The following is a 25,276-nucleotide window of genomic DNA, read 5'->3' on the forward strand; positions in this document are numbered from 1 at the left end:
GCATTTTTCAGAATTCCCCAGCCCCTCCACACGGGTGCCACGATCCATTTCTCACCTAATGCTGGTGAATCTCCAGCCCCTCAAGGCCCGGCTTCTGAAAGTCACCTGGGCAGGCCTGCAAGGGGAAAAGTCAACCATGGTTTTCTGTCCTTACACGCGACTGGGGCAGTCCTGCTGATGCAAGGCCAGAGAAAACCCACAAAGTACAGAAAACCTGCGGAATTGGTTGCTTGACGTCTTGGCATAAAGCAGCACTGTTCAAATTTAAGATGGTTCAAACCATTTCAGGATGAACCTGGTCAAATTTCAAAGACCTCCTATCTCTCACTTTTAGAAATATCTGTTAAGTTTAAAAAAAAAAAAACAAAAAAAACAAGCCGGGCATGGAAGTTCATGCCTGTAATCCCAGCACTTTGGGAGGTCAAGGCAGGCGGATCACTTGAGGCCAGGAGTTTGAGACCAGCCTGGTCAACATGGCAAGACCCCGTCTCTTCTATAAATACAAAAATTAGCCAGGCGTGGTGGTGCACACCTGTAATCCCAGCTACTCGGGAGGCTGAGGCAGGAGAATCACTTGACCCGGGAGGCGGAGGTTGCAGTGAGCCAAGATCATGCCACTGCACTCCGGCCTGGGAGCAGAGGGAAACTCCCATCTCAAAAAATAACAATAATAATAATAATAAAAATGGAAAAACCGTTTGTGACTCTTAATTCTATAGTTTTAAAAATCACTGAAAACAATGGCAGTCACAAAAGGACAAAAACTATAATTGCACTTAACAGGAGGTCCCTAGGGCTGTCAAACCAACAGACTCAGAAAGCAGAATGCTGGTTGCTAGGGCCAGGAGGCAAGGAGAAGGGGGAGTTAATGTTTTACAGGTACTGAGCTTAAATTTTGCAAGATGAAAGCAGTTCTGGAGCTGGGTGGGGTGAAGGTTGCACAACATGGTGGTTATACTTAATGCCACAGAACAATACACTTTAAAATGGTTAAAAGGCTACATTTTATGTAAATCTTAAAATTAAAAAGCAAAACTGCCAGCACAGTGGCTCACAGCTGTAATCCCAGCACTTTGGGAGGCCAAGGCAGGCGGGTTGCTTGAGCTCAGGAGTTCAAGACCAGCCTGGGCAACACGGCAAAACTTTGCCTCTACAAAAATAATAATTTTTTAAAAATTAAAAACTTAGCCGGGCATGGTGGTACACACCTGTAGTCCCAGTTACTCGAGAGGCTGAGGTGGGAGGATTGCTTGAGCCCGGGAGATGGAAGTTGCAGTGGGCCATGATCACACCACTGCACTCTAGCCTGGGTGACAGAGCAAGATCCTTCCTCCCAAAAAATAAATAAACAATAAAACAATGGCAGCCTGGCTGATATGTTACATTATAAACCGCAGTTGCCAGCAGGCCACCTTGACTTTGACTACCTGGAGAGGAGTGGTCCAGGAGTCAGACCTCAGTTACTCACCGTCTGGAACACTGTCTGGGACAGGAAACTGGCTGTGACCTTGCTAATGTCACTGTTGCCTCCCATCTTACAAAGGATGTAGCCATACAGGTTTGCAACTTGGAGAGAGATCCCAGCAACCACGAGAGCCTGCACTCAGACAAAGAAAGCAAAGGTCACTGTCTTTTTTTTTTTTTTTTTTTTTTGAGATGGAGTCTCGCTCTGTTGCCCAGGCTGGAGTGCAGTAGCATGATCTCGGCTCACTGCAAGCTCCGCTTCCTGGGTTCACGCCATTCTCCTGCCTCAGCCTCCCGAGTAGCTGGGACTACAGGCGCCCACCACCACACCAGGCTAAATTTTTGTATTTTTTTTTTTTTTAATAGAGAAGGGGTTTCACCGTGTTAGCCAGGATGGTCTCGATCTCCTGACGCAGAGGTCACTTTCTAAGAGCATTTACAGAAATGCACCTCTCAAGCCAAGTAGAAGTGCTCTAGCCAGCACCTAAGAATAGTGACGGCCAACATTGACTGAGCATTTGCAAATACCCATGGACACCTCAGAATCATTACAATTGGAGAGGTTGCCACCATCATCATCCCGTTTTACAAGGAAGAAACTGAGGCTCAGGAAGATTAAACCTGCCCAAGGCCACAGAACTGGAGCGTGGTCGAGCCGGGATCCAAATTCCAGAGCCCGCACTTTCATTAAATGACACTGTTGTTTTACTATCTACAAGTATTTTGTTTTCTCTCTTTTTTAATTTTTTTTAAGATGGAGCCTCACTCTGTCACCCAGGCTGGAGTGCAGTGGCGCGATCTTGGCTCACTGCAACCTCTGCCTCCTGGATTCAAGCACTTCTCCTGCCTCAGCCTCCCAAGTGACTGAGATTACAGGCATGTGCCACTATGCCCGGCTAATTTTGGTATTTATAGTAGAGACAGAGTTTTGCCATGTTGGCCAGGCTGGTCTCAGGTGATTCACCCGCCCCCGCCTCCCAAACTGCTGGGATTACAGACGTGAGGTACCGCACCAGCCTGTGTGAGTCCATTTATATGAAATGCCCAGAACAGGCAAATCCATAGAAACAGAAAAATTAATAGGTGCCAGGGTTTGGAGGAACAGAAGCATAAGGAAGCAATGTTGAAAGGGTGCAAGGCTGCTTTTTCAGGTGATGAAAATTTCCTAACATTGATGGCGGTGTTGGCTGCACAACTCTATGACTGCACTAGAAGCCACTGAATTTCACACTTAGTATTTATTTATTTTATTTTTTGGAGACAGGGTCTCACTCTAGCGCCCAGGCTGGAGTGCAGTGGCACAGTCTTGGCTCACTGCAACCTCTGCCTCCCGGGCTCAAGCATACACACCACCATGACTGGCTAATTTTTGTATGTTTTGCAGAGATGGGGTTTTACTGTGTTGCCCAGGCTGGTCTTAAACTCCTGAGCTCAAGCAATCCTTCTGCCTTGGGCTCCCTAAGGCCTGGGATTACAGGTGTGAGCCACCACGCCAAGCCCCTAATTGTATACTTTAAATGGGTACATTGTATGGAATGTGTATTATATCTCAATAAACTTATTACAATTGTTCAATCAATAACGAATAACAACAGAAGCCTAGCAGTGCAAACACCGGTTTTGCAGAGACATCAAAGCAATGTGGAAGTCAAGGTATGGCCTTACCAGCCACTTCAGCTTCAAGGAAAATAAGGTGCCAAAAAAAACCACAATCCATATCATGGGGCAGATGATGAGGCCCAGCCAGAAGATTCGCGCTTCAGCTTCTGTGGCAGCAATGTTATTCGAGGAGACCTGTTTAAGGAAAGTAATTCAAATGTCAAAACAAGCAGAAAGGTTGCAAACGAACGAGCGTGCTCGCATTTTCATTTATTTTAGTTTGCAGATGCTTTTGTTGTTGTGGGGTTTTTTTGTTGTTGATGTTGTTTTATTTTTTGAGACAAAGTCTCATTGTGTCACTCAGGCTGGAGTGCAGTGGCATGATCTTGGTTCACTGGAACCTCCGCCTCCTGGGTTCGAGTGATTCTCCTGCCTCAGCCTCCCGAGTAGCTGGGATTACAGGTGGCTGCCACCACGCCCGGCTAATTTTTGTATTTTTAGTAGAGACAGGGTTTCACCATGTTGCCCAGGCTCGTCTCAAACTCCTGACCTCAAGTGATCCACCCACCTCCGCCTCCCAAAGTGCTGGGATTACAGGCGTGGGCCACCATGCCCAGTCTATTTTGCAGACACTTTTGCCACACCCATGTTTCACCAGGGCACCCGCAGCAGTGGCTTTTGTGTAGCTGGAATCAGATATGCATAAAACTCCAAAGGAACCCACAGAAACTTTCTACGCCCATTATCCCCGCTCTGGTTAGTTCAGCTCGTCATGGAGAATACCTTCCTGGCTTCAAAGATCCAGTGGCTCTTCCCATCTTCATCTATCTGGTTCCACCATCGAAGGCCCACCAGGAGTCTTCCGGTTACATTCTGAAGACAACAGACAAATGACTCTGAGCAGGTCACAAGCAAAGAGGCGTATTCACTGTGTTGATAAATAAAAAGTCCCCTGATTCATGTCAGACTTGTACTGGAAGCAGGAAGAAAAAAAGGTGTTGAATTGTAGTGAATTCTCAGATGTCAAGGCTTCTAGTTTTCAACTAAGCTCACTTTAAAAAGTTACACACGGCTGGGCGCGGTGGCTCATGCCTGTAATCCCAGCACTTTGGGAGGCTGAGGTGGGAGGATCATGAGGTCAGGAGATCAAGACCATGCTGGCTAACAAGGTGAAACCCTGTCTCTACTAAAAATGCAAAAAAATTAGCCGGGCGTAGTGGCGGGCGCCTGTAGTCCCAGCTACTCGGGAGGCTGAGGCAGGAGAATGGCTTGAACCTGGGAGGTGGAGCTTGCAGTGAGCCGAGATAGCGCCACTGCACTCCAGCCTGGCCGACAGAGCAAGACTCTATCTCAAAAAAAAAAAAAAAAAAAAAGTTACACACTCCCCCCACAAACATATATAATTTATATGGTCATATTATATATGTTTTAAATATATGTATTAATTCATATACAAGTGACATGGTTTGGCTGTCTCCCCACCCAAACCTCATCTTGAATTGTCGCTCCCATAATTCCCATGTGTTATGGGGGAGACCAGGTGTGAGATAATTGAATCATAGGGGCAGTTTCCCCTACACTGTTCTCGTGGTAGTGAATAAGTGCCGCAAGATCTGATGGTTTTTATAAGGGGAAACCCCTTTTGCTAGGCTTTCATTCTCTCGCTCGCTCTCTCTCTGTTTTTTTTTTTTTTCTGAGACAGAGTTTGTCTCTTGTCACCCAGACTGGAGTGCAGTGGCACAATCTTGGCTCACTGCAACCTCCACCTCCTGGGTTCAAATGATTCTCCTGCCTCAACCTCCCAAGTAGCTGGGATTACAGGCGCACACCACCATGCATGGCTAATTTTTGCATTTTTAGTAGAGACGGGGTTTCTCCATGTTGGCCAGGCAGGCTGGTCTCAAACTCCTGACTTCAGATGATCCTCCCACCTCGGCCTCCCAAAGTGCTGGGATTACAGGAGTGAGCCACCGCGCCCGGCTGGCTTCCATTCTCTCATCTGCCACCGTGTAAGATTTGCCTTTCGCCTTCCACCATGACTGTGAGGCCTCCCCAGCCATGTGGAACTGTAAGTTCCTTAAACCTTTTTGTCTTCATAAATTACCTAGTCTTGGGTATGTCTTTATAAGCAGTGTGAAAACAGACTAATACAGTAAGTTTTACAAAAAAATGCAAAGTCATATGGGGTTGTCACATGTGCAAGAATGACAACTGACATTTGACAAAAGCCATTTATTAAGCGCTAAACAATGCATTTTTCCCCTTAGCTTTTTTTTTTTTTTTTTTTTTTTTTGAGACGGAGTTTCACTCTTGTTGCCCAGGCTGGAGTGTAATAGTGTAATCTCGGCTCAGTGCAACCTCTGCCTCCTGGGTTCAAGTGATCCTCCTGCCTCAGCCTCCCAAGTAGCTGGGATTACAGGCATGTGCCACTGCGCCCGGCTAATTTTGTATTTGTAGTAGAGACAGGGTTTCTCCATTCCCCCTACTTTTAAGTGACACTGCTCAGCACTCTTAAGCATGTCTCAGGAGTCTAAACCAAAGTATCTCTTGATCCCACGCATATAGGGGACAAGCCTCGTGTTTCGGGAGTAGTGACATCACAGGAAAGGGCCTCACCTTCACAGACCAGAAGTCCAGGGACAGGAGGAGCAGCACCGTGACAAAACAGCCCACAAAGCTCTTGCCGAACCAGTCGCAGCACACGTAGGTGACGATGGCACTCACTCGGAAAAACAGGTGGAAAAAGGTGGCCAAGGGGTGTCTAGGAAAGGACCCAGAAGGCGCCCTCACTCCAAGAGCCAAGCGGATGGTTACTGAATTCCCTTCACCATTTCAGACTTTGCTGGGGGCATTCACATGGCTCAATGGAATGTTCTCCCTGGAGCATATGAAGCAGAAACTCAGGCTGTAGCCCTGGGGATGCATTATTAGGTCAGCAGTCCCCAAATAGTCATGCTGACACTGTTTTTTTCCCTCCCCTTCGAAGAATCCAGTACTTTCCCGCCACTTGACTCCAAATATCACTCTCCCTCTTTGAAACACGGTCATCTTTGAAGTGAAATGTGACAGCAATCACTGCCTCCCCGCCCAGCAGAGATGACAATCAGTTCCCCAAAGGTAAAGGTTGGGTTTTTCCGCCAGTCACTGAACTCCAAGCTCACATTCAGCCCACGGGGCAAGTGTCTCATGTCATCGGGGAATGTGTTCCTGGACAGAGCGAAACATGTGACCTGTGAGTGGCAGGTCTCACTCATCATAGTTGCTCAGTGGTGAGTGGCACGTGAATCCTGGCATTTAACCTAGGGGAAGGTGGTTCTTGTTCACTGTTCCTTTAGACACAAACCTGGCCAGAAAGAAGAGAGGGAGCCAAGGGGAACATGCTCATCTTATGTAAATTGCTTTTTTTCTGTTTTTTTTTTTTTCCTATTATTTTTATTTTTATTTATTTATTTTTTTTTTTTTTTTTGAGACGGAGTCTTGCTCTGTGGAGTGCAGTGGCATGATCTCGGCTCACTGCAGCCTCCACCTCCTGGGTTCAAGCAGTTATCCTGCCTCAGCCTCCCGAGTAGCTGAGATCACAGGCGCCCACCACCATGCCCAACTAATTTTTATATTTTGAGTAGAAATGGGATTTCAACATGTTGGCCAGGCTGGTCTCGAACTCCTGACCTCAGGTGATCCGTCCGCTTCAGCTTCCCAAATTGCTGAGATTACAGGCATAAGCAAGTACGCCCGGCCTTTTTTTTTTTTTTTTTTAATGTGAGTTTGATAGTCTGATATAGGCCACGTGCCACCTGTAATGCCAGCACTTTGGGAGGCCAAGGCGGGTGGATCACCTGAGGTCAGGAGTTCAAGACCAGCCTGGCCAACATCGTGAAACCCCATTTCTACTCAAAACACAAAAATTAGCTGGGCATGGTAGCGTCCGCCTGTAACCCTAGCTACTCGGGAGGCTGAGGCAGGAGAATCACCAGAACCTGGGGGCGGAGGTTGCAGTGAGCCGACATTGCACCACTGCACTCCAGGCTGGGTAAGAAAGTTAGACTCCATCTCAAAACAAGAAAAGAATGGTCACCAAGTTGTCTAGAGCAGGTGATGGCAGCGGGTGATGTGGGCCAGACTGAAGACACTTGTGGGTTTCTGTTTCTTTCTATAGTTTCCCAGTTTAGATAGAGCACACAGGTAGAGAACGATACTCAACTATGATCAAGAAATCAACAGCACGAGCCCAGTTGTTATCAGAAAGGGGACCAGATCCAGACCCCAAGAGAGGGTTCTTGGATCTCACCCAGGAAAGAATTCAGGGCAAGCCCATTGAGTAAAGTGAAAGCAAGTTTATCAGGAAAGTAAAGGAATAAAGAATGGCTAGTCCATAGATAGAGCCGTCCTAAGGGCTGCTGTTTGCCCATTTTTATGGCTATTTCTTGATGATATGCTGAATGAGGGGTGGATTATTCATGCCTCCCCTTTTTAGACCATATAGGGTAACTCCCTGACATTGCCGTGGCGTCTGTAAATTGTCATGGCGCTGGTGGGAGTGTAGCAGTGAGAAAGACCAGAGGTCATTCTCGTGGCCATCTTGGTTTGGGTGGGTTTTAGCCGGCTTTTTTTCTGCAACCTGTTTTATCAGCAAGGTCTTTATGACCTGTATCCTGTGCGATCTTCTATCTCATCTTGTGACTTACAATGCCTTAACTATCTGGGAATGCAGCCCAGTAGGTCTCAGCCTCATTTTACCCAGCCCCTATTCAACATGGAGTTGCTCTGGTTCACACACCTCTGACACAGTGATGGATGGCAATGAAACCCACACCTCAGGGCAGGGGAGGAAAAGGGAGGGATGAAAGGGACTCTTCCCAGCACCACTGGTCTGGTGCAAATCAGACCCAGTACTGCCAGATCCAAGATTTTCAGGAGAAGTCAGAAATCCATACTTGCAATGGGAAATCTGATTTTAAATGATGGCCGCTAATTCTTTTACTGAAATATCCCAGTCTGTGTTTCTCACTGGCCTGCAAGCAGTGAGCTTGCAACCTCTGGATTAGAGTTATAAAATGCTGTGGGCTTTGGCAAATGAGAGGCAGAATGGGGTGGCCACAGAGGTCCACACAGAACTGCAGGGAAAGAGCCTGCTCACTCTCCCCAAAAAGAAATGGAGTCAGAGTCAGCACAACATAGACGCCTATAAAACTGTGGGGCTTCTGACTCCCAGGGGAATGTTAAGAGTCAGAAGCAGACTTCACAGTGACTTTTTGCATGGCAAAGCACCAACCATTCACCAGGATGGGTCTCGTCTGAGCCTTTCAGGCTCTCAGCTCTGCCAGTGACCTGAATGAAAACCAACCCTGGAAGTGTACCCCGCATTTAAAAATTAGACAGGATCACCAGGTGTTGTAGCTGACACCTGTAATCCTAGCACTTTGGGAGGCTGAGGCAGGCAGATCACTTGAAGTCAGGATTTCAAGACCAGCCTGGCCAACATGGTGAAACTCCGTCTCTACTAAAAATACAAAAATTAGCCAGTTGTGGTGGCTCATGTTTGTAATCCCAGCTACTCAGGAGGCTGAGGCAGGAGAATCGCTTGAACCCGGGAGGTGGAGTGTGCAGTGAGTCGAGATGGCACCATTGCACTCCAGCCTGGGCAACAGAGCAAGTCTCTGTCTCAAAGAAGAATTAGACAGGATCACATAGAACTTAAAAACTTCCTGGAGTGTTCCAGAAGGTATGAATCTTGGGTGTCTCTTTTTGCTTTAAACCTTATTGAGAATTTCCTAACTAACTGAATAAAATTTTGTCCCTTGCCCTTGGAGATAAATAAACGCTCTTTCAATAACTGAAAGTTCTTTGAGGGCACAGACCATGTTTGGGGATATTTTTATATCCCCAAAAGCAGCCGGTATTTAAGATTCTCGGCAAACATGTTTGTTATGTTGAACTTGTAATCAAGTCAGAATCGTTGGAAACATCTGTCCTCTTTGTAGAACAACAGAGACGTAAAAACGTATAGAGGGTCGAGCTCGGTGGCTCACGCCTATAATCCCAGCACTGGGAGGCTGAGGTGGTGGATCACTCGAGGTCAGGAGTTCGAGACCAGCCTGGCCAACATGGTGAAACCCTATCTCTACTAAAAATACAAAAATTAGCCAGGCCTGATGGCAGGCGCCTATAATCCCAGCCACTCGGGAGGCTGAAGCAGGAGAATTGCTTGAACCTGGGAGGCAGAGGTTGCAGTGAGCCGAGATTGCACCATGGCACTCCGGAGCAAGACTCCATCTCAAAACAAAATATATAGATCTCAAAAAAAGGTCAGAGTGTGACCCAAGTGTGCACTGACCCATGGTAAAATGTGGAAGTAAATGCATTCGAATAAATCCCCTGCCCACCCGCTTCTTTTCTTTTTTCTTTTTGGCTGTGGCTTTCCTAAAATAAAATGCTGAAAAATTTCCAGTTGTTGATAGCTTCCAGTTAGCTGGGCCCTGATTAACTCAGTGGAAAGTGGTGTTATTCAAACAGAGTTCAAAGCCCAAAGCAAGTAGAAGAGGACGCCTGTTGCCCTTTTAAATGTTGCTTTAATCCTGTTTCATGCAGGTTGCTCCATCAGCATCCTCCAAGTCCTCATTCAGTCCCCACCTGGAGTTTGCCCAGCCTGTGCCTCTAGCTAATACTGTGTGATCTCAGACCAGTTTTCCAGTTTTGAGAGTTTTGAAAGTCATGGCGTAAGTCCTGTCCACTCATCTCTGCCATCGGGTCCTCCATCCTCCTGCTCCCCGGCAACATGGAGCACACTCCCCGCCCCCCCACCCCCACCAATCACCTCCAGGTCCTAGTGCCACTGCTCTCTAACTCCGCTCTCCCAGGCACAAACCTGGGAGGTCGCCCCTTGAGAGGCAAACGGCACAGTGGGCATGGCACAGCTGCGTGTGTTCCCGGACCAACTGAGGATCAGGCGGCATATTCTTGTGGCCCCAAAACGAGATGCAGATGAACTGGGAGAGGAAGTTTTTATTTCTGTAGCCAGTTACAGGGAGAAGACCTAGAAAATAACGCCAGGTCAACTCAAAATTACCGAGTTTTCCGGAGCTTACATACCTTCTGAGCTATATGTCATGGGTAAGTTTGCATTCATCTAAAACAAGTGATTGGCTGGGGGCAGTGGCTCACGCCTGTAATCCCAGCACTTTAGGAAGCTGAGGCGGGCAGATCACTTGAGGTCAGGAGTTGGAGACTAACCTGGCCAACATGGCAAAACTCCGGTTCTACTAAAAATAGAAAAATTAGCGGGCCTGGTGGCGCGTGCCTATAATTCCAGCTACTCAGGAGGCTGAGGCACGGGAATTGCTTGAACCCAAGAGGCGAAGGTTTCGGTGAGCCAAGATCATGCCACTAGACTCCAGCCTGGGCGACAGAGCGAGACTCCATCTCAAAATGAATGAATGAAGAAAATAAAATAAAGATTAACTTCTTTTAATCTATAACTAAGATCCGAGTCCCAAAGACCTTCCTCTGGAGCCTCAGTAAATTTACTTAATCTAAGTGGGTCCAGGTGCTGGGGTGATTACCCTCATCTTGTCTCCTGCTAAATCATGGAGGTTTGGGAAGCCTCTTCAGACCCCCACTAAACTTGTTTGTGGAGGACTGGGGAGTTTCTTCGGACCCCCCAATAAACTTATTTAATCCTAAATGGCTCCTGTTAAGAATTCCTTCGTTATCTTGTCATACTTCAAGGACCAGGAAAGGCCTGGACACAACTCTGGGTGGGCTTTTGTTACATTCCAGCCTTTGTATAAGGGCACTGGCTCTCTCAGCTTTTAATATTTAACTTCACCACTCAGTCAGTGCTGAGACAGCTGTTACGGAGGCCTGTGTTAGTGAGACCTGGCCTGCCACCCATGGGCTTGGGTGCTAGACCACCAGGGTTCCAATCCTCGCTCTAACCTCTGAGTAGCTCTGTGGTCTTCTCTAAGCTACTTTGTGATCCCTCCATCTCCTCTTCTGCAAAATGCGAATGCCAACAGGATCCACTTCCTAAGATACTGAAAACATCGGGTGACGATGGTACATATAAAGTGCCTGAAACACACACCATGCTCAAAAATAGGTGACAGCCATTACCATCTCAGTCCTCCGTGTCATTCAAAACGACAGTTCCACCACCAAGAGCCAAACTGTGAAATTCCCCCTCTGACCACAACTTTCTCTCACTCCTGAGGGGACTACTTTTTGTCTTTGCAGGGATCTCCCAAGACTCCTGGGCCCCTTACGGTCCCCCAGAATCGTGTTCAACTTGAACAGGTGCTATTTCCGCACAGTATCCAACATCCCCAACCCCAGACAGGTAGAAACCCATTGTTTCAAGAAGAGGAGACTGGGTGCGGTGGCTCACGCCTGTAATCCCAGCACTCTGGGAGGCAGAGGTGAGCAGATCACTTGAGGTCTGGCCAACATGGTGAAACCCCATGTCTACTAAAAATATAACAATTAGCTGGGTGTGCTGACACACGCCTGTAGTCTCAGCTACTCAGGAGGCTGAGATAGGAGGATCACTTGAACCTGGGAGGCAGAGGTTGCAGTGAGCCGAGATCATGTCACTGCACTCCAGCCTGGGTGACAGAGTGAGACTCCATCTCAAAAGAAAAAAGAAGAGGCGAGAAAATGACACAGTAATGAAAGGGGGAAATGAGATTACACAAGTAAAGTGTTGTCAAGGCGGGAAGAGTCCTGATGGGGGCTTCTGTTCAACTTTCCTCTCTTTCTAGATCCATTTATGCAGCTCTGGGCCCTTGTCACCCATTGTCTTCCTCCCTGGGGGGAAGCACAGTAGATTCTCAACCTGAAATGTGCACGAAAGCCACCTGAGGAGGTCTCATGTCGTGCACAGGACACATGGATTCAGATTTCAGGTGGGATCTGGACATGAATTTCACAAAGAAAAAGCCCAGCTCTGCCCAGGTTCAGCAAACTACAACCTAAGGGCCAAATCTGGCCATGGCCTGCTTTTGTAAATAAAGTGTGGAGTCTTAATTAGGGAGAGTCAGGTTGGCAGAAATGAGGGAAAGCAAAAAGAAAAGGCTGATAAGCTATAAATCTACCTCTGTTCATTGTCCAGAACACACAGCCCTCCTTCACAAATAACAGTCTTTTTTTTTTTTTTTTTTTTTTGTTGAGACAGAGTCTCACTCTGTTGCCCAAGCTGGAGTGCAGCGGTGTGATCTCGGCTCACTGCAGTCTCTGCCTCCCAGGTTCAGGCGATTCTCCTGCCTCGACCTCCTGAGTAGCTGGGATTACAGGTGCCTGCAACCACACCTGACTAATTTTTGTATTTTTAGTAGAGACGGAGTTTTGCCATGTTGGCTAGGCTGGTCTCGAACTCCTGACCTCAGGTGATCCACCTGACTCAGTCTCCCAAAGTGCTGAGATGACAGGTGTGAGCTACCGCTCCTGGCCAAATAACACAACCTTTCTGCACCCAGCTGTCATCCAACCTTAAGCTGATACAAAAATCACAAGTGAACTCACTGCAACATTGGCATTATCAGTACTTCACATAGCCCTCTTCAGCACACAGCACAAGCACCATCCTAGAAAATCCCCAGCAAGCCTTTGTTTCCTGGCAGTCAGCTCCTCTCTTGCTGGCCTGCCCATTGCTCCTTTGAAATGTACTTCCATACTTTCTCTAATAAATCTGCTTGTCTACCTGTTTAACTGTGTTGGTAAATTCTTAACCCTGTGCCACCAGCCCCAGGTAGTTGCTGCTCACCTGTGACATAAACTTTTTGTTGGTTTTGTTTTTGTTTTTGTTTGTTTTGTTTGTTTTTAAGACAGGGTCTCACTCTGTCACCCAGGCTGGAGTGCAGTGGCGTGATCAAGGCTCACTGCAGCCTCGACCTCCCAGGCTCAAGCACTGCTCCCACGTCAGCCTTCCAAGTAGCTGGGAATACAGGCAGACACCACCACACCTGACTCATTTTTAAATTTTTTTGTAGAGATGGGATCTCACTCTTTTGCCCAGGCTGGTCTCAAATTCCTGGGCTCAAGCTATCCTCCCATCTTAGCCTCTCTAAGTGCTATAGTTACAGGTGTGAACCACTGCGCCCAGCCTATAAATAAGGTTTTACTGGAACACAGTCACACTCACTCATTCGCTGGACTGTCAAGCCCCAAATACCCAGAGAGTGTGCCAATCCCTGCTCCAGACCAGCAAGAACAACTTGGTGATGACATTAGGCTCCCTTCAAAACAACCCAAAATGAAGCAAACTGCCCCTACCTGCTCCCCAAATCCACACCCCAAAAAATCTGCTTTCAAAAGCTGGGGGGTGGTTGCTGCCTGACTGGCAGAATCCCAAGGGGTTGTGTTCTTTCTTGGAGTGGGTGAGGGGGTGGTGATTGGGAAGGGGTATGAGAGAGACTTCTAGATGCTGGAATGTTCCATAGCTTTAATGACTACACGTGTAAAAATTCACTGAACCATACAAATTTCCTATTGGAAGCCGCTGACCAAAGCCAAATCTTTGCAAATCACTCTAAACATTTTACATGTGATACAATCCAGCAACCACAATCCCCAGTGTTTACCGAAGTGAGCTGAAAACCTACGTCTGCACAAAAAGCAACACACACGTTTACAGCAGCTTCATTCATAATTGCCAAAACTCAGAAGCAACTAAGATGTCCTTCAGGCCGGGCGCGGTGACTCACGCCTGTAATCCCAGCACTTTGGGAGGCCGAGGCGGGCGGATCACAAGGTCAGGAGATCGAGACCACGGTGAAACCCCGTCTCTACTAAAAATACAAAAAATTAGCCGGGCGCGGTTGTGGGCACCTGTAGTCCCAGCTACTCGGGAGGCTGAGGCAGGAGAATGGCGTGAACCCGGGAGGTGGAGCTTGCAGTGAGCCGAGATCGCGCCACTGCACTCCAGCCTGGGCGACAGAGCGAGACTCCGTCTCAAAAAAAAAAAAAAAAGATGTCCTTCAATTGGCTGGGTGTGGTGACTCATGCCTGCAATCACAGCTCTTTGGGAGGCTGAGGTGGGCAGATCACTTGAGACCAAGAGTTCCAGACCAGCCTGGCCAATATGGTGAAAACCCATCTCTACTAAAAATACAAAAAAATTAGCCGGGCATGGTGGCACATGCTGTAGTCCCAGCTGCTGGAGAGGCTGAGGCATGAGAATCACTTGAACGCATGAAGTGGAGGTTGCAGTGAGTCAAGATCGCACCACTGCACTCCAGCCTGGGTGACGGAGTGAGACTCTGTCTCAACAAACAAACAAACAAATAAGATGTCCTTCAATAGCAGAATGGATAAACCGTGGTACATCCAGACAACAGAATGTTATTCAATGCTAAAAAGAAACGAGCTATCGGACCTCAAAAAGGCATGGGGGAGCCTTCAATGTATATTGCTTAGTGAAGGAGGTTAATCTGAAAAGGCCGTGTATGGACAACTTCCACTATACAACGTACTGCAAAAGGCAAAACTCTAAAGACAGTAAAAAGATCAGTAGTTGCCAGGAGTTCCAGAGGGTGGGGAGGGATGAAGAGGTGGAGCAGAGGGGACTTTTCGAGCTGGGAAACTACTCTGTATGATGTTGTGATGGAGGATACATGACATTACACATTTACCAAAACTCACAGAATGGGCCAGGCGTGGTGGCTTACGCCTGCCTACAATCCCAGCACTTTGGGAGGCCTAGGGGGCAGATAGTTTGAGTCCAGCAGTTCAAGACCAGCCTGGCCAACATGGTGAAACACTGTTTCTACTAAAAATACAAACAGTAGCCAGGTGTGGTGGTGCACACCTGTAATCCCAGCTACTCAGGAAGATGAGGAAGAATTGCCTGAACCCGGGAAGGGGAGGTTGCAGTGAGCTGAGATCCCACCACTGCACTCCCACCTAGGTGACAGAGCAAGACTCTGTCTCAAAAAAAAAAAGAAAAAATATCAACCTGGGCAACATGGTAAAACCCTATCTCTACCAAAAAAAGAAAAAAATAATAAAGTTAGCCAGGCATGGTGGCACACACCTATAGTCTCAGCTACTTGGAGTGCTGAGGTGGGAGGATGGCTTGAGCCTGGAAGGTGGAGGTTGTAGTGATCCGAGATCACACCACTGCATTCCAGCCTGGGCAACAGAGCAAGACCTTTTCTCAAAAAAAAAAAAAAAAAAAAGAAGAAGAGGAAAGAAAGAAAGAAAAAAAGAAAACAGAAAAAAACCTCATAAAATATACAACACCAAGAGTAAACCCTGATATAAACTATGGATTTTAGTTAATAATAATGTATTGGTTCATCAAGTGTAACACATATACCACACTAATGCAAGATGTTTAAAATGGAGAAATTGGGGGAGAAGGGGAATATATAAAAATTATATGAACTTTCTCCTCAAACTTTGCTACAAAACTGAAACTGCTCTAAAAAACAGAGCCAGGGCCAGGCATGGTGGCTCACGCCTGTAATCCCAGGACTTTGGGAGGCTGAGACAGGTGGATCACTTGAGGTCAGGAGTTCGAGACGAGCCTGACCAAAATGGTGAAACACCATCTCTAAAATACAAAAATTAGCTGAATGTGGTGGCAGGCGCCTGTAATCCCAGCTACTTGGAAAACTGAGGCAGGAGAATCCCTTGAATCCGGGAGGTGGAGGTTGCAGTGAGCTGAGATTGCGCCATTACACTCCAGCCTGGGTGACAGAGCGAGACTCCATCTGAAAAAAAAAAAAAAAAAAAAAAAATCCAGGGCCAGCCGTGGTGGCTCACACCTGTAATCCCAGCATTTTGGGAGGCCAAGGTGGGTGGATCATCTGAGGTCAGGAGCTCAAGACCAGCCTGGCCAACATGGCGAAACCCTGCCTCTATTAAAAATACAAAAATCAGCCAGGTTTGGTGGCGGGAGCCTATAATCCCAGCTACTGGGGAGGGTGAGGCACAAGAATCGCTTGAACTGGGGAGGTGGAGGTTGCAGTGAGCCGAGATCGCACCACTGCACTCCAGCCTGAGTGACAGAGCAAGACTCCATCTCAAAAAAAAAAAAAAAAAAAGAGCCAGAATTTGTAAAGGTGGATGGACATAGGTATGAGGCTCTGTCTAGATAGAGTACACAGAGAAACAGAGGAGGCACAAATATCACCTTCCCACAACTTCCAAAGCAGGTCTGATTTGGGGGTGTAAACCCTGAATATCTGAGACAGGTCTCAGTTATTTTAGAAAGTTTATTTTGCCAAGGTTGAGAACACCCTCAGGAGGTCCTGACGACATGTGTCCAAGGTGGTCAGGGCACAGCTTGGTTTGCACATTTCAGGGAGACAGGAGACAACAATCAACATATGTAAGACGAACATTGGGGCCAGGCTCGGTGGCTCATGCCTGTAATCCTAACACTTTGGGAGGCTGAGGCAGGCGGATCACCTGAGGTCAGGAGTTCGAGACCAGCCTGACCAACATGGAGAAATCCCATCTCTACTAAAAATACAACATTAGCCAGGTGTGGTGGCACATGCCTGTAATCCCAGCTACTCCGGAGGCTGAGGCAGGAGAATCACTTGAACCTGGGAGGTGGAGGTTGCAGTGAGCTGAGATTGCGCCATCGCACTCCAGCCTGGGCAACAAGAGTGAAACTCTGTCTCAAAAAAAAAGAAGATGGACATTGGTTGGGTCTGGAAAGGCAGAACACCTCGAAGCAGGGAGGGGGCTTCCAGGTCACAGGTAGAGTAGAGACAAATGGTCACATTGTTTTGAGTTTCTGATGAGCCTCTCCAAAGGACGCAATCAGATATGCATTTGTCTCAGTGTGCAGAGAGATGACTTTGAATAGAATGGGAGGCAGGTTGGCCTGAAGCATTTCCCAGTTTGACTTTTCCCTTTAGCTTAATGATTTGGGGGCCCCAAGATTTATTTTCCATCCACAGGGGAAGGTGAGTTTATCCTAAATTCAGCAGTGACCTAACAATGTCTTTAAAAGTTGTCCTGTGGCCAGGTGCAGTGGCTCATGCCTGTAATCGCAGCACTTTGGGAGGCTGAGGCAGGAGGATCACTTGAGGCCGGGAGTTTGAGGCTGCAATGAGATATGATCACACCACTGCACTCCAGCCTGGGGAGAGAAGGAGACCTTGTCTAAAGAAGAAGAAGAAAAAAAATCCCTTTACTTTGAAAACTGTACTCTTTTTTTTTAAGCCCATCTCGAACTAGAATTCCTCATCAAACATCCCATTTTAAATTCTGTGCCCTCTTTCAGACACTGGAAACCTTCCTGCTTCTCAGTATGGCAGGCCTGAAGAGAGGCATCCTCTTCCCTTCTTGGTTTGCTCTGCTCTGTGATGATGTCTAGAATTTGTTTAAAAATAACCTGAGTGTGCGGGGGTGGGAGGGAGTGAAGATGAAACTCGCCACATCCTGGTGATGACTGGGGATGGGCAATGGGAACATCAGGTTCGTTGTTCTCTGTACTTTTACGTAAATTTGAATTTAAAAGTAGAATAAGAAAGAAATCGGCAGAAGCAGCCCTGACTTTGCATTGAGGCCAGATGCCTTTTGGGATAAACCAAGCTCACGGGCTGATATTCTGGGTTCCTAGATGGCCCAGCTGTGGTCCAAAAAAAAAAAAAAGAAAATTTAGACCTAAAAATCCCCCGTTGAGTAATGGAATATTAGAGCTGGATGCATGAAGAAAATTCCAGAAAGCAGGTCCTTTCTTCTGGGCTTACCAGTTCCTCTACAGAAAAGAGGCCACCCCTCTATGAAGTACAAAAGCCCAACCCTCCCTGCACCTGGCCAGCGTGGTGCCAGGAAAGTCAGCGAGTCCAGCCCCACGCTCCTGCTCCATGCTTGCTAGGTATGCAGTCCTGGACAAACTACTGAACCCTTTTTGATATAGGAGTTAAGAAGAAATTATTTAGGCAGATAGTGAGGGTACGAGAGTCCTCTGTAAGGTTTTCCTTTTAATGAAAAGTAGCCCCCAAATTATTTTCTTTCCTAACAAAGAGCAGCCTGTAAAATCCAGCTGCAGATAAGCAAGCTGGAAGCTTGCACAGGTGAACGCCAACAGCTGTGCCAATAGGAAAAGGCTACCTGGGACTAGGCACGTTCAAAATGGCGGCTCCATCTTCTCTTCTCCTTTCCAGTCACATGTACAGAAAGGGGCAGAAAACATGGCACTGGCCAAGTGGAAAGCTTATTTGCATAATAAGATTAGGGTGGGGTGGCCAGCCTTCCGTGAGTGCTATGTGAATGTCACCCCTAGACCAAGCAATCTGTGGGCTCTACGAAAATCAGACACCACCTCCTCAAGCCCGTCTATAAAATCTGGTGCAGTCTGCAGTGGGCTAGTTTTTCGCTTTCAGAAGCCCCTCTCTCTCACAAGGGAGGGAGCTGTTCTCCTTTCTCTTTATTTTGTCTGTTAAACCTTTGCTCCTAAATTCACTCCTCATATGTGTCCGTGTCCTTAATCTTCTCGGTGCGAGATGACAGACCCCAGGTATTTACCCCAGACAACGATGCCGCTTCACTTTGAGCCTCACATGATCCATCCATAAAATGAGACAGTCACATTTACGTCAGATGCCGGAGGCCTTCAACTAATAGAGTCAAACTCTGTAAAATATTTAAAGGGGTTAATCCTGAGCCAAATATGAGAACTGTGACCCATGACACAGCTCCATGGGGTCCTGAGAACATATGCCCAAGGTTGTCAGGCTACACCCTGGCTTTATACGTTTTAGGAAGACAAAGACATCAGTCAATACATGTAAGATGTACCTTGGTTTGGTGTGGAAAGGCGGGACAACTCAAACAGGAAGGGCCCTTCTGCGTCATAAGTAAATTCAAAGATTTTCTGATTGGCAATTGGTTGAAAGAGTTATTATCTACAGACCTGGAATCAAGAGAAAGGAGTGTCTGGGTTAAGATAAGGCGTTGTGAGCAAGGTGTTTTTTTGGTTGTTGTTGTTTTGTTTTGTTTTTGAGGTGGAGTCTCACTTGTTGCCCAGGCTGGAGTGCAGTGGTGCCATCTTGGCTCACTACAACCTCCACCTCCTGGGTTCAAGTGATTCTCCTGCCTCAGCCTCCTAAGTAGCTGGGACTACAGGTGCCTGCCACCACACCCGGCTAGTTGTTTGTATTTTTAGTAGAGACGGGGTTTCATCATGTTGGTCAGGCTGGTCTCTGTTGGGGACCAGCCTCAACACCACTAGTAGGGTACCCAAAGTCTGGTGGGTTAAGAGTTCATAAAGGTGGGAGCCGGAGGGCCAGAGCAAATCAGAGGCTGCAAAGGGCTCAGAGTTCTGGTCTCCACACTATTTATTGAGTACAATCACTTAGGTCTAAGAAGCAGATGTTCAGGGGTGAAACCGGGAAAGGGAGACAGTATGTCATGCTGTAGCAGTTTAAATGAATCTCCTTCGTGCTCAAACAGCGTATTTTGAACTTATCGGAGAGTAGCTGGTGGGAGCGGGCTTAACTAGGAGCCTGCACATCTGTCCACATTCCAGTGCTTCAAAGGAGTGTCTTTCTCCTTGAACACAGTGTTTGCAGATAAAAGAGCAGGTCTCGCTCTGAACATGGGACCATGATGGCAATTTCCTCCTCAGAGGCCTCTTGTGACTTTCCACAACTTATTGTCCCATATTTTTATGGCCAGTTTATGCAGGCACCCCACAAGCAATTTCCCAACAGGTCTCGAACTCCTGACCTCGTGATCCACCTGCCTCGGCCTTACAAAGTGCTGGGCTTACAGGCATGAGCCACCGCGCCCGGACAAGAGCAAGGTTTTTATATCACAGATGGCGCCTCCCGGTAGCCAGCTTCAGAGAGAACAGATGGCAAATGATTTTTACCAGCCTTGAAAAGGTGCTGCTCTTCGTGAATTCTCTCCTGGATCAGGGGAAGCACCTGGAAAGGGAAGGGGGTTCTCAACAGAGTGCAGACTTTCCCCACAGGAGACAGCTCTGTAGGGCTCCTTCAAAATACGTCAAAAAATGTATTGATGAAAAGAGTCAAACTCTGTCAAACATGTGATGAGGTTTATTCTGAGCCAAATAGGAGTGACTATAGCCCATGACATAGCCCTCAGGAGATCCTGAGAACATGTGCCCGAGGTGGTTGGGGTACAGCCTGGTTTTATATATTTTTGGGAGATATGAGACATCAATCAAATACATTCAAGATATACATTGGGGCTGGGTGTGGTGATTCACACCTGTAATCCCAGCACTTTGGGAGGTTGAGGCTGCTGGATCCTGGATCACCTGAGGTTAAGAGTTCAAGACCAGCCTGGTCAACATGGTGAAACCCCCCCCCCATCTCTACTAAAAACAAAAACAAAAACAGGCCTGGTGGCAGGTGCCTGTAATCCCAGCTGCTTGGGAGACTGAGGCAGAAGACTTGAACCCAGGAGGTAGAGGTTGCAGTGAACTAAGATTGTGCCCCTGCAATCCAGCCTGGGTGACAGAGTGAGACTATGTCTCAAAAAAAAAAAAAGGGTACAATGGTACATTCGTTTGTTTCAGAAACGCAGGATAACTCAAAGAGGGGCAGGAGGAGGGGGCTGGTTGGTAGGGACCTTCTAGGCTATAGATAAATTTTAAATTTTTCTGATTGAAAATTGGTTGAGTTTCAAGACCTGGGATCAATAGAAAGGGAATGTGCAGGTGAAGTTAAAAGATTGTGGAGACAAGGTTCTTTTGAAGTCTTACAGTGGCAGCCCTTAGAGACAGTAGAAGACAAATGTTTCCTATCCAGACCTGTAAAAGGTGTTAGGTTCTCAGTTAATCTCTTCAGGATTGGGAGGGTCTAGAAGAAAAAATCTAACTATGTTAATAGGGATTCTTTACAGATATAAATTTTCCCCCACAAAGAACAGCTTTGCAGGACCATTTCAAAATATGGCAAAGAAACATGTCTTGGGGTAAAATATTTTGAGTTTCTTCTTTGTCCTGTAATGTTACACTAGCATCAGGTTGGAAAGTAAGTCGCGATATATAGGGTTAAATAAAACCCATCTGATGAGAATTTATGGTTTGTAGGGCATGAATCCCCAGACCCCTTAGATAGGAATTTGGGCAAGATAGGATAAAAATTAGAGTTTAGTCCTCAAATGTATTTTGGGGTAAAATACTTCAATTTCTTTCAGGGCCTGCTATCTGTGCTGTTGGTATTTATTGCTACAAACAATCTGTTTTGTCAACCTTAAGGTTAATGTTAATGTGTTAATGTTAATGCTGGTCAGCTGTGCCTGGATTCCAACGGGAGGAGGGTAGAACGAGGCACGTCCGACCCCCACCTCTTTCCATCAGGGCCTGAACTAGTTCTTCAGGTTAACTTTAGAATCCCCTTGGCCGAGAGGAGGGGTCCATTCAGTTGGTTGGGGGGCTTAGACTTTTGTTTTTGGTTTACAGGCTTCCGGGAGATAAAATACCTACCATGCTATATCAGAGACAGTCCTCCAGCGGCTGTGGTTTGTATCACTCTACTTATTGCTTGACTCACTAATAGTCAACATTTTTGAGAACAGAAAAAGGGAAAAAAACCGTGACCAGTAATGCTCTTTTTGGACATCCTTTGTCAGGTGAATGTTTTTCCCCATTGTTAAAAATAAGTAGGGTGTTGCTATTTCTTTCTTTGGCCCTGACACCCACTTACACTCAGGTGGCTTCTCCGCTACTGACGTAGGAGTTCAGAGGAAATTATTTAAGCATATAGTGAGGGTATGGGAGTACCAAGTAAGGTTTTCCTTTCAATGAAAATCAGCCCCCAAATTATTTTCTTTTCTAACAAAGAGCAGCCTGTAAAATCCAGCTGCAGATATAGACAAGCGAGCTGGAAGCTTGCAGGGTGAATGCCACGAGTTGTGCCAGTAGGGAAAGGCTACCTGGGACCAGGCATGTCCAACATGGAGGCTCCATCTTCCCTTCTCTCTCTCTCTTTTTTTTTTTTTTTAATTGAGCCCGAGTCTTGCTCTGTTGCCCAGGCTGGAGTGCAGTGGCGCAATCTCGGCTCACTGCAAGCTCCGCCTCCTGGGTTCAAGCAATTCTCCTGCCTCAGCCTCCCGAGTGGCTGCGACTACAGGTGCGTGCCACCATGCCCGGCTAACTTTTATTATTATTTTTTTTATTTTCAGTAGAGACAGGGTTTCACCATGTTACCAGGATGGTCTCAATCTCCTGACCTCATGATCCACCCACGTTGGCCTCCCAAAGTGCTGGGATTACAGGTGTGAGCATCTTCCCTTCTCTTCACCAGCCATGTGTACAGTAAGAAGCAGACAACATGGCATGGGCCAAGTGGAAAGCCCATTTATGTAATAAGATTAGGGTGGGATGGCCAGCCTTCCCTGAGCGCTATGTAAACGTCACACCTGATCCAACCAATCTCTGTGCCCTATGTAAATCAGACACCACCTCCTCAAGCCTGTCTATAAAATCTGCTGTGGTCCACCACCGGCCAGATTTTCCCTTCAGAAGCCCTTCTCTCTCACTAGGGAGAAAACTGTTCTCCTTTATCTTTCTTTTGCCTATTAAACCTCCGCTTCTAAACTCATTCCTCATGTGTGTCCGTGTCCTTAATCTTCTTGGCATGAGACAATGAACCCCAGGTATTTACCCAGACAACACTGCTTCACTAGCAACAGCATGCCACCATGAAGATGCTGGGTTCAAGGGACCCCCAGGTGCCAGGGGAGGCAGCTAAGATGATGTTTGCCCCAGAAGAAGTACATTCCCAGCCACTTCTCCATCCACTAGTTCCACCATACCTCCTGGAAGTTACGAAATACAGGACCCACAGCCCCACCCCCAGACCTCCTGAACTAGAATCTGCACTTCAACAAAACTCCCAAGTGATTCTTCTGTGTGTGACAATTGAAGTGTTCTCCTCTCTTCCACTTTCAAGATGAACTCAGTTTCAGCAACAAAGCAGAAAGGACTTAAGAAACACAAGCCTAAAAAAGCAAAGGTCCCTATGAACCCTTGAGGAATGCTGTGGGGCCTGCACTAACCCAGGGGATGAACCGCCTGGGATGACCTGATTTTTCTTTTCTAGAGTGACCTAGATGCAATGTTAGCTCCATCATCCTTCTGAAACTGCCTTCTTAATTCAAAAGACAGCACATCCTCTTACTCCCTCTGACATCTGAGCCGGGACCTCAGGGTCTGGGACTGTTGGGATGTCTGAGCAGAGGCTGATTGCTAAGTGCCCAGTTTCCATTCAAAGGAAATAGAGGTTTATGTGTAGAAGTGAATAAAAGAACAAACTTCCCTCTAGTTGCCACAGTTTTTTCCTCTTGTTTCTGTTCTTTATTTCTTTTTAAAGAGACATACCCAGCAGGGCACGGTGGCTCCTGCCTGTAATCCCAGTACTCTGGTAGGCCGAGGTGGGTGGATCACTTGAGGCTGGGAGTTAAAGATCAACCTGGGCAACATAGCAAAACCCTGTGGCTACTCAAAATACAAAAATTAGCCGGGCGTCATGGCATGCACCCATAATCCTAGCTACTTGGGAGGCTGAGGCAGGAGAATTGCTTGGGGGTTACAGTGAGCCAAGATGGCACCACTGCACTCCAGCCTGGGCAACACAGCAAGACTCTGTCTCAAAAAAATAAAAATAAAAACATAAAGAGACATACCGACTTTCAAGTCTGGGTATGTTCAGCATCAAAATGAAAGTGTGAGCTCCAGGGACAAGTTGCGGGGGGATGTCTCTGGATGCTGAGCCCAGGCTGGGCCCTGTGTGCGGATTCTCACCCTTCACCCTCCACCTCCTGGGCACTGCTTGGCTTGTAGCAGCATCATTCTAATCTCTGCCACGTTTTCAGGTACGTGTTACAGCAATACTCCATTCCTCTGGTACCAATTTCTGACCTGGCCCATTTTATGCTGCTGTAACAGAATGTCATAGACTAAGTAATTTACTAACAATAGAAATTTATCTTTTTGCTAGGTATGGTGGCTCATGTCTGTAATCCCAGCACTTTGAGAGGCCAAGGTGGGAGGATCACTTGAGCTCAGGAGTTTGAGACCAGCTTGGGAAACATAGGGAGACGCTGTCCCTACAAAATAAAAAAAATAAACCTAGCTGGGCATGGTGGCACATACCTATGGTCCAAGCTACATGGGAGGCTGAGGTGGGAGGACTAATTGGGCCCAGGAGATTGTGGCTTCAGTGAGCTGTGATCACACCACTGCATTCTAGCCTGGGTGACAGAGTAAAACCTTGTCTCGCCAAAAAAAAAAAAAAAAAAAAAAGTATTTTTCACAGTTCTGGAGGTGGGGAAGTCCAAGATCAAAGTGCCAGCATACTTGGTGTCTGGTGAGGGTCCGGTCTCTGCTCCCAAGATGATGCACTAAACGCCGCACCCCCCGGAGGCAAGGAACACTGTCCTCACATGGCAGAAGAAGTATATTCCCAGCCACTTCTCCATCCACTAGAAGAGCCCTGAGCCAAGACTCACTCCCACCAGCCCCTTTCTAAAGTATGAAACCCACTCATAAGGCACAGCCCTCACGGCCGAATCATCACTTACACATCCCAGCTCTTAGTAGTGTTACAATAGCAATCAAATCTCAACATACATTTTACATGGGACAAATATTGAAACCATAACAGTGGCAATTCTTGGCATTGCTTGGCTCGTGGCCATATCATTCCAATCTCTGCCTCTCCCTGTGTCTTTATCCTCGCATGTCCTTATAAAGACCCCAGTCATACTGGATTAGGGGCCTGACCTACTCTGGTATGACCTCATGTTAACTAATTACACCTGCAAATACCCTAGTTCCAAGTAAGGTTCAATTTTTGAGGGGGTTAGGATGTCAACGTATCTTTTTGGGAAGACCCAGCTCAACCCATAATATCTGCCTTAGGACAAACGAGGCCAAAGAAAATAACTGAGGTAGGAAGAGGACATTGTGCTCTTTTACAGATGAGGACACTGGTGCTCAGAGAGGTGACATGAGCTGCCCGGAGTGGGAGTAAAGAAGCAGTTATGTATGCAGGTGGTGCACAGGGTGAGGGCGCTCAGCTGAGATGGGGGTGGGGGTCAAGTGCTGAAATCTGCCCATGCTCCACTCCCCAGTTGGTACCTGGTAGGGGTCTGTGTCTGTCTGAGAGGGGGCCTGTCCTAGTTTTCAGGACAGCATCCTGTGGGCTAGCAGCTGCTCTGAGTGGCAGAATCAACAGGAGGTCCTAGATTCCCACTCACTCTCAGCCCAGGATTTCCAGGCTGC

The 25,276-nt window shown here is 47.2% G+C and overlaps 1 protein-coding gene across 4 annotated transcripts in view; it reads right to left on the reverse strand.

The window, feature by feature from the left end:
* LOC105467780 (trans-golgi network vesicle protein 23 homolog A) overlaps positions 1-25,276 on the reverse strand; it is a 53,023-nt gene that overhangs the window by 3,545 nt on the left and 24,202 nt on the right. For 2 of the 4 annotated variants that reach the window (XM_011717489.3, XM_011717488.2), the window contains exons 3-7: positions 5,680-5,824; positions 3,847-3,936; positions 3,130-3,258; positions 1,469-1,597; positions 56-115 (exon numbers count right to left, since the gene is read on the reverse strand). In XM_011717489.3, the coding sequence (XP_011715791.1) occupies positions 56-115; positions 1,469-1,597; positions 3,130-3,258; positions 3,847-3,936; positions 5,680-5,824 (553 nt within the window). The remainder of the gene's footprint in view (positions 1-55; positions 116-1,468; positions 1,598-3,129; positions 3,259-3,846; positions 3,937-5,679; positions 5,825-25,276) is intronic. The other 2 variants (XM_071084113.1, XM_071084112.1) reach the window with 1 other exon arrangement.

Source organism: Macaca nemestrina, chromosome 18, assembly GCF_043159975.1.
Source record: "Macaca nemestrina isolate mMacNem1 chromosome 18, mMacNem.hap1, whole genome shotgun sequence".
In the NCBI taxonomy this organism is placed as follows: Eukaryota; Metazoa; Chordata; class Mammalia; order Primates; family Cercopithecidae; genus Macaca; species Macaca nemestrina.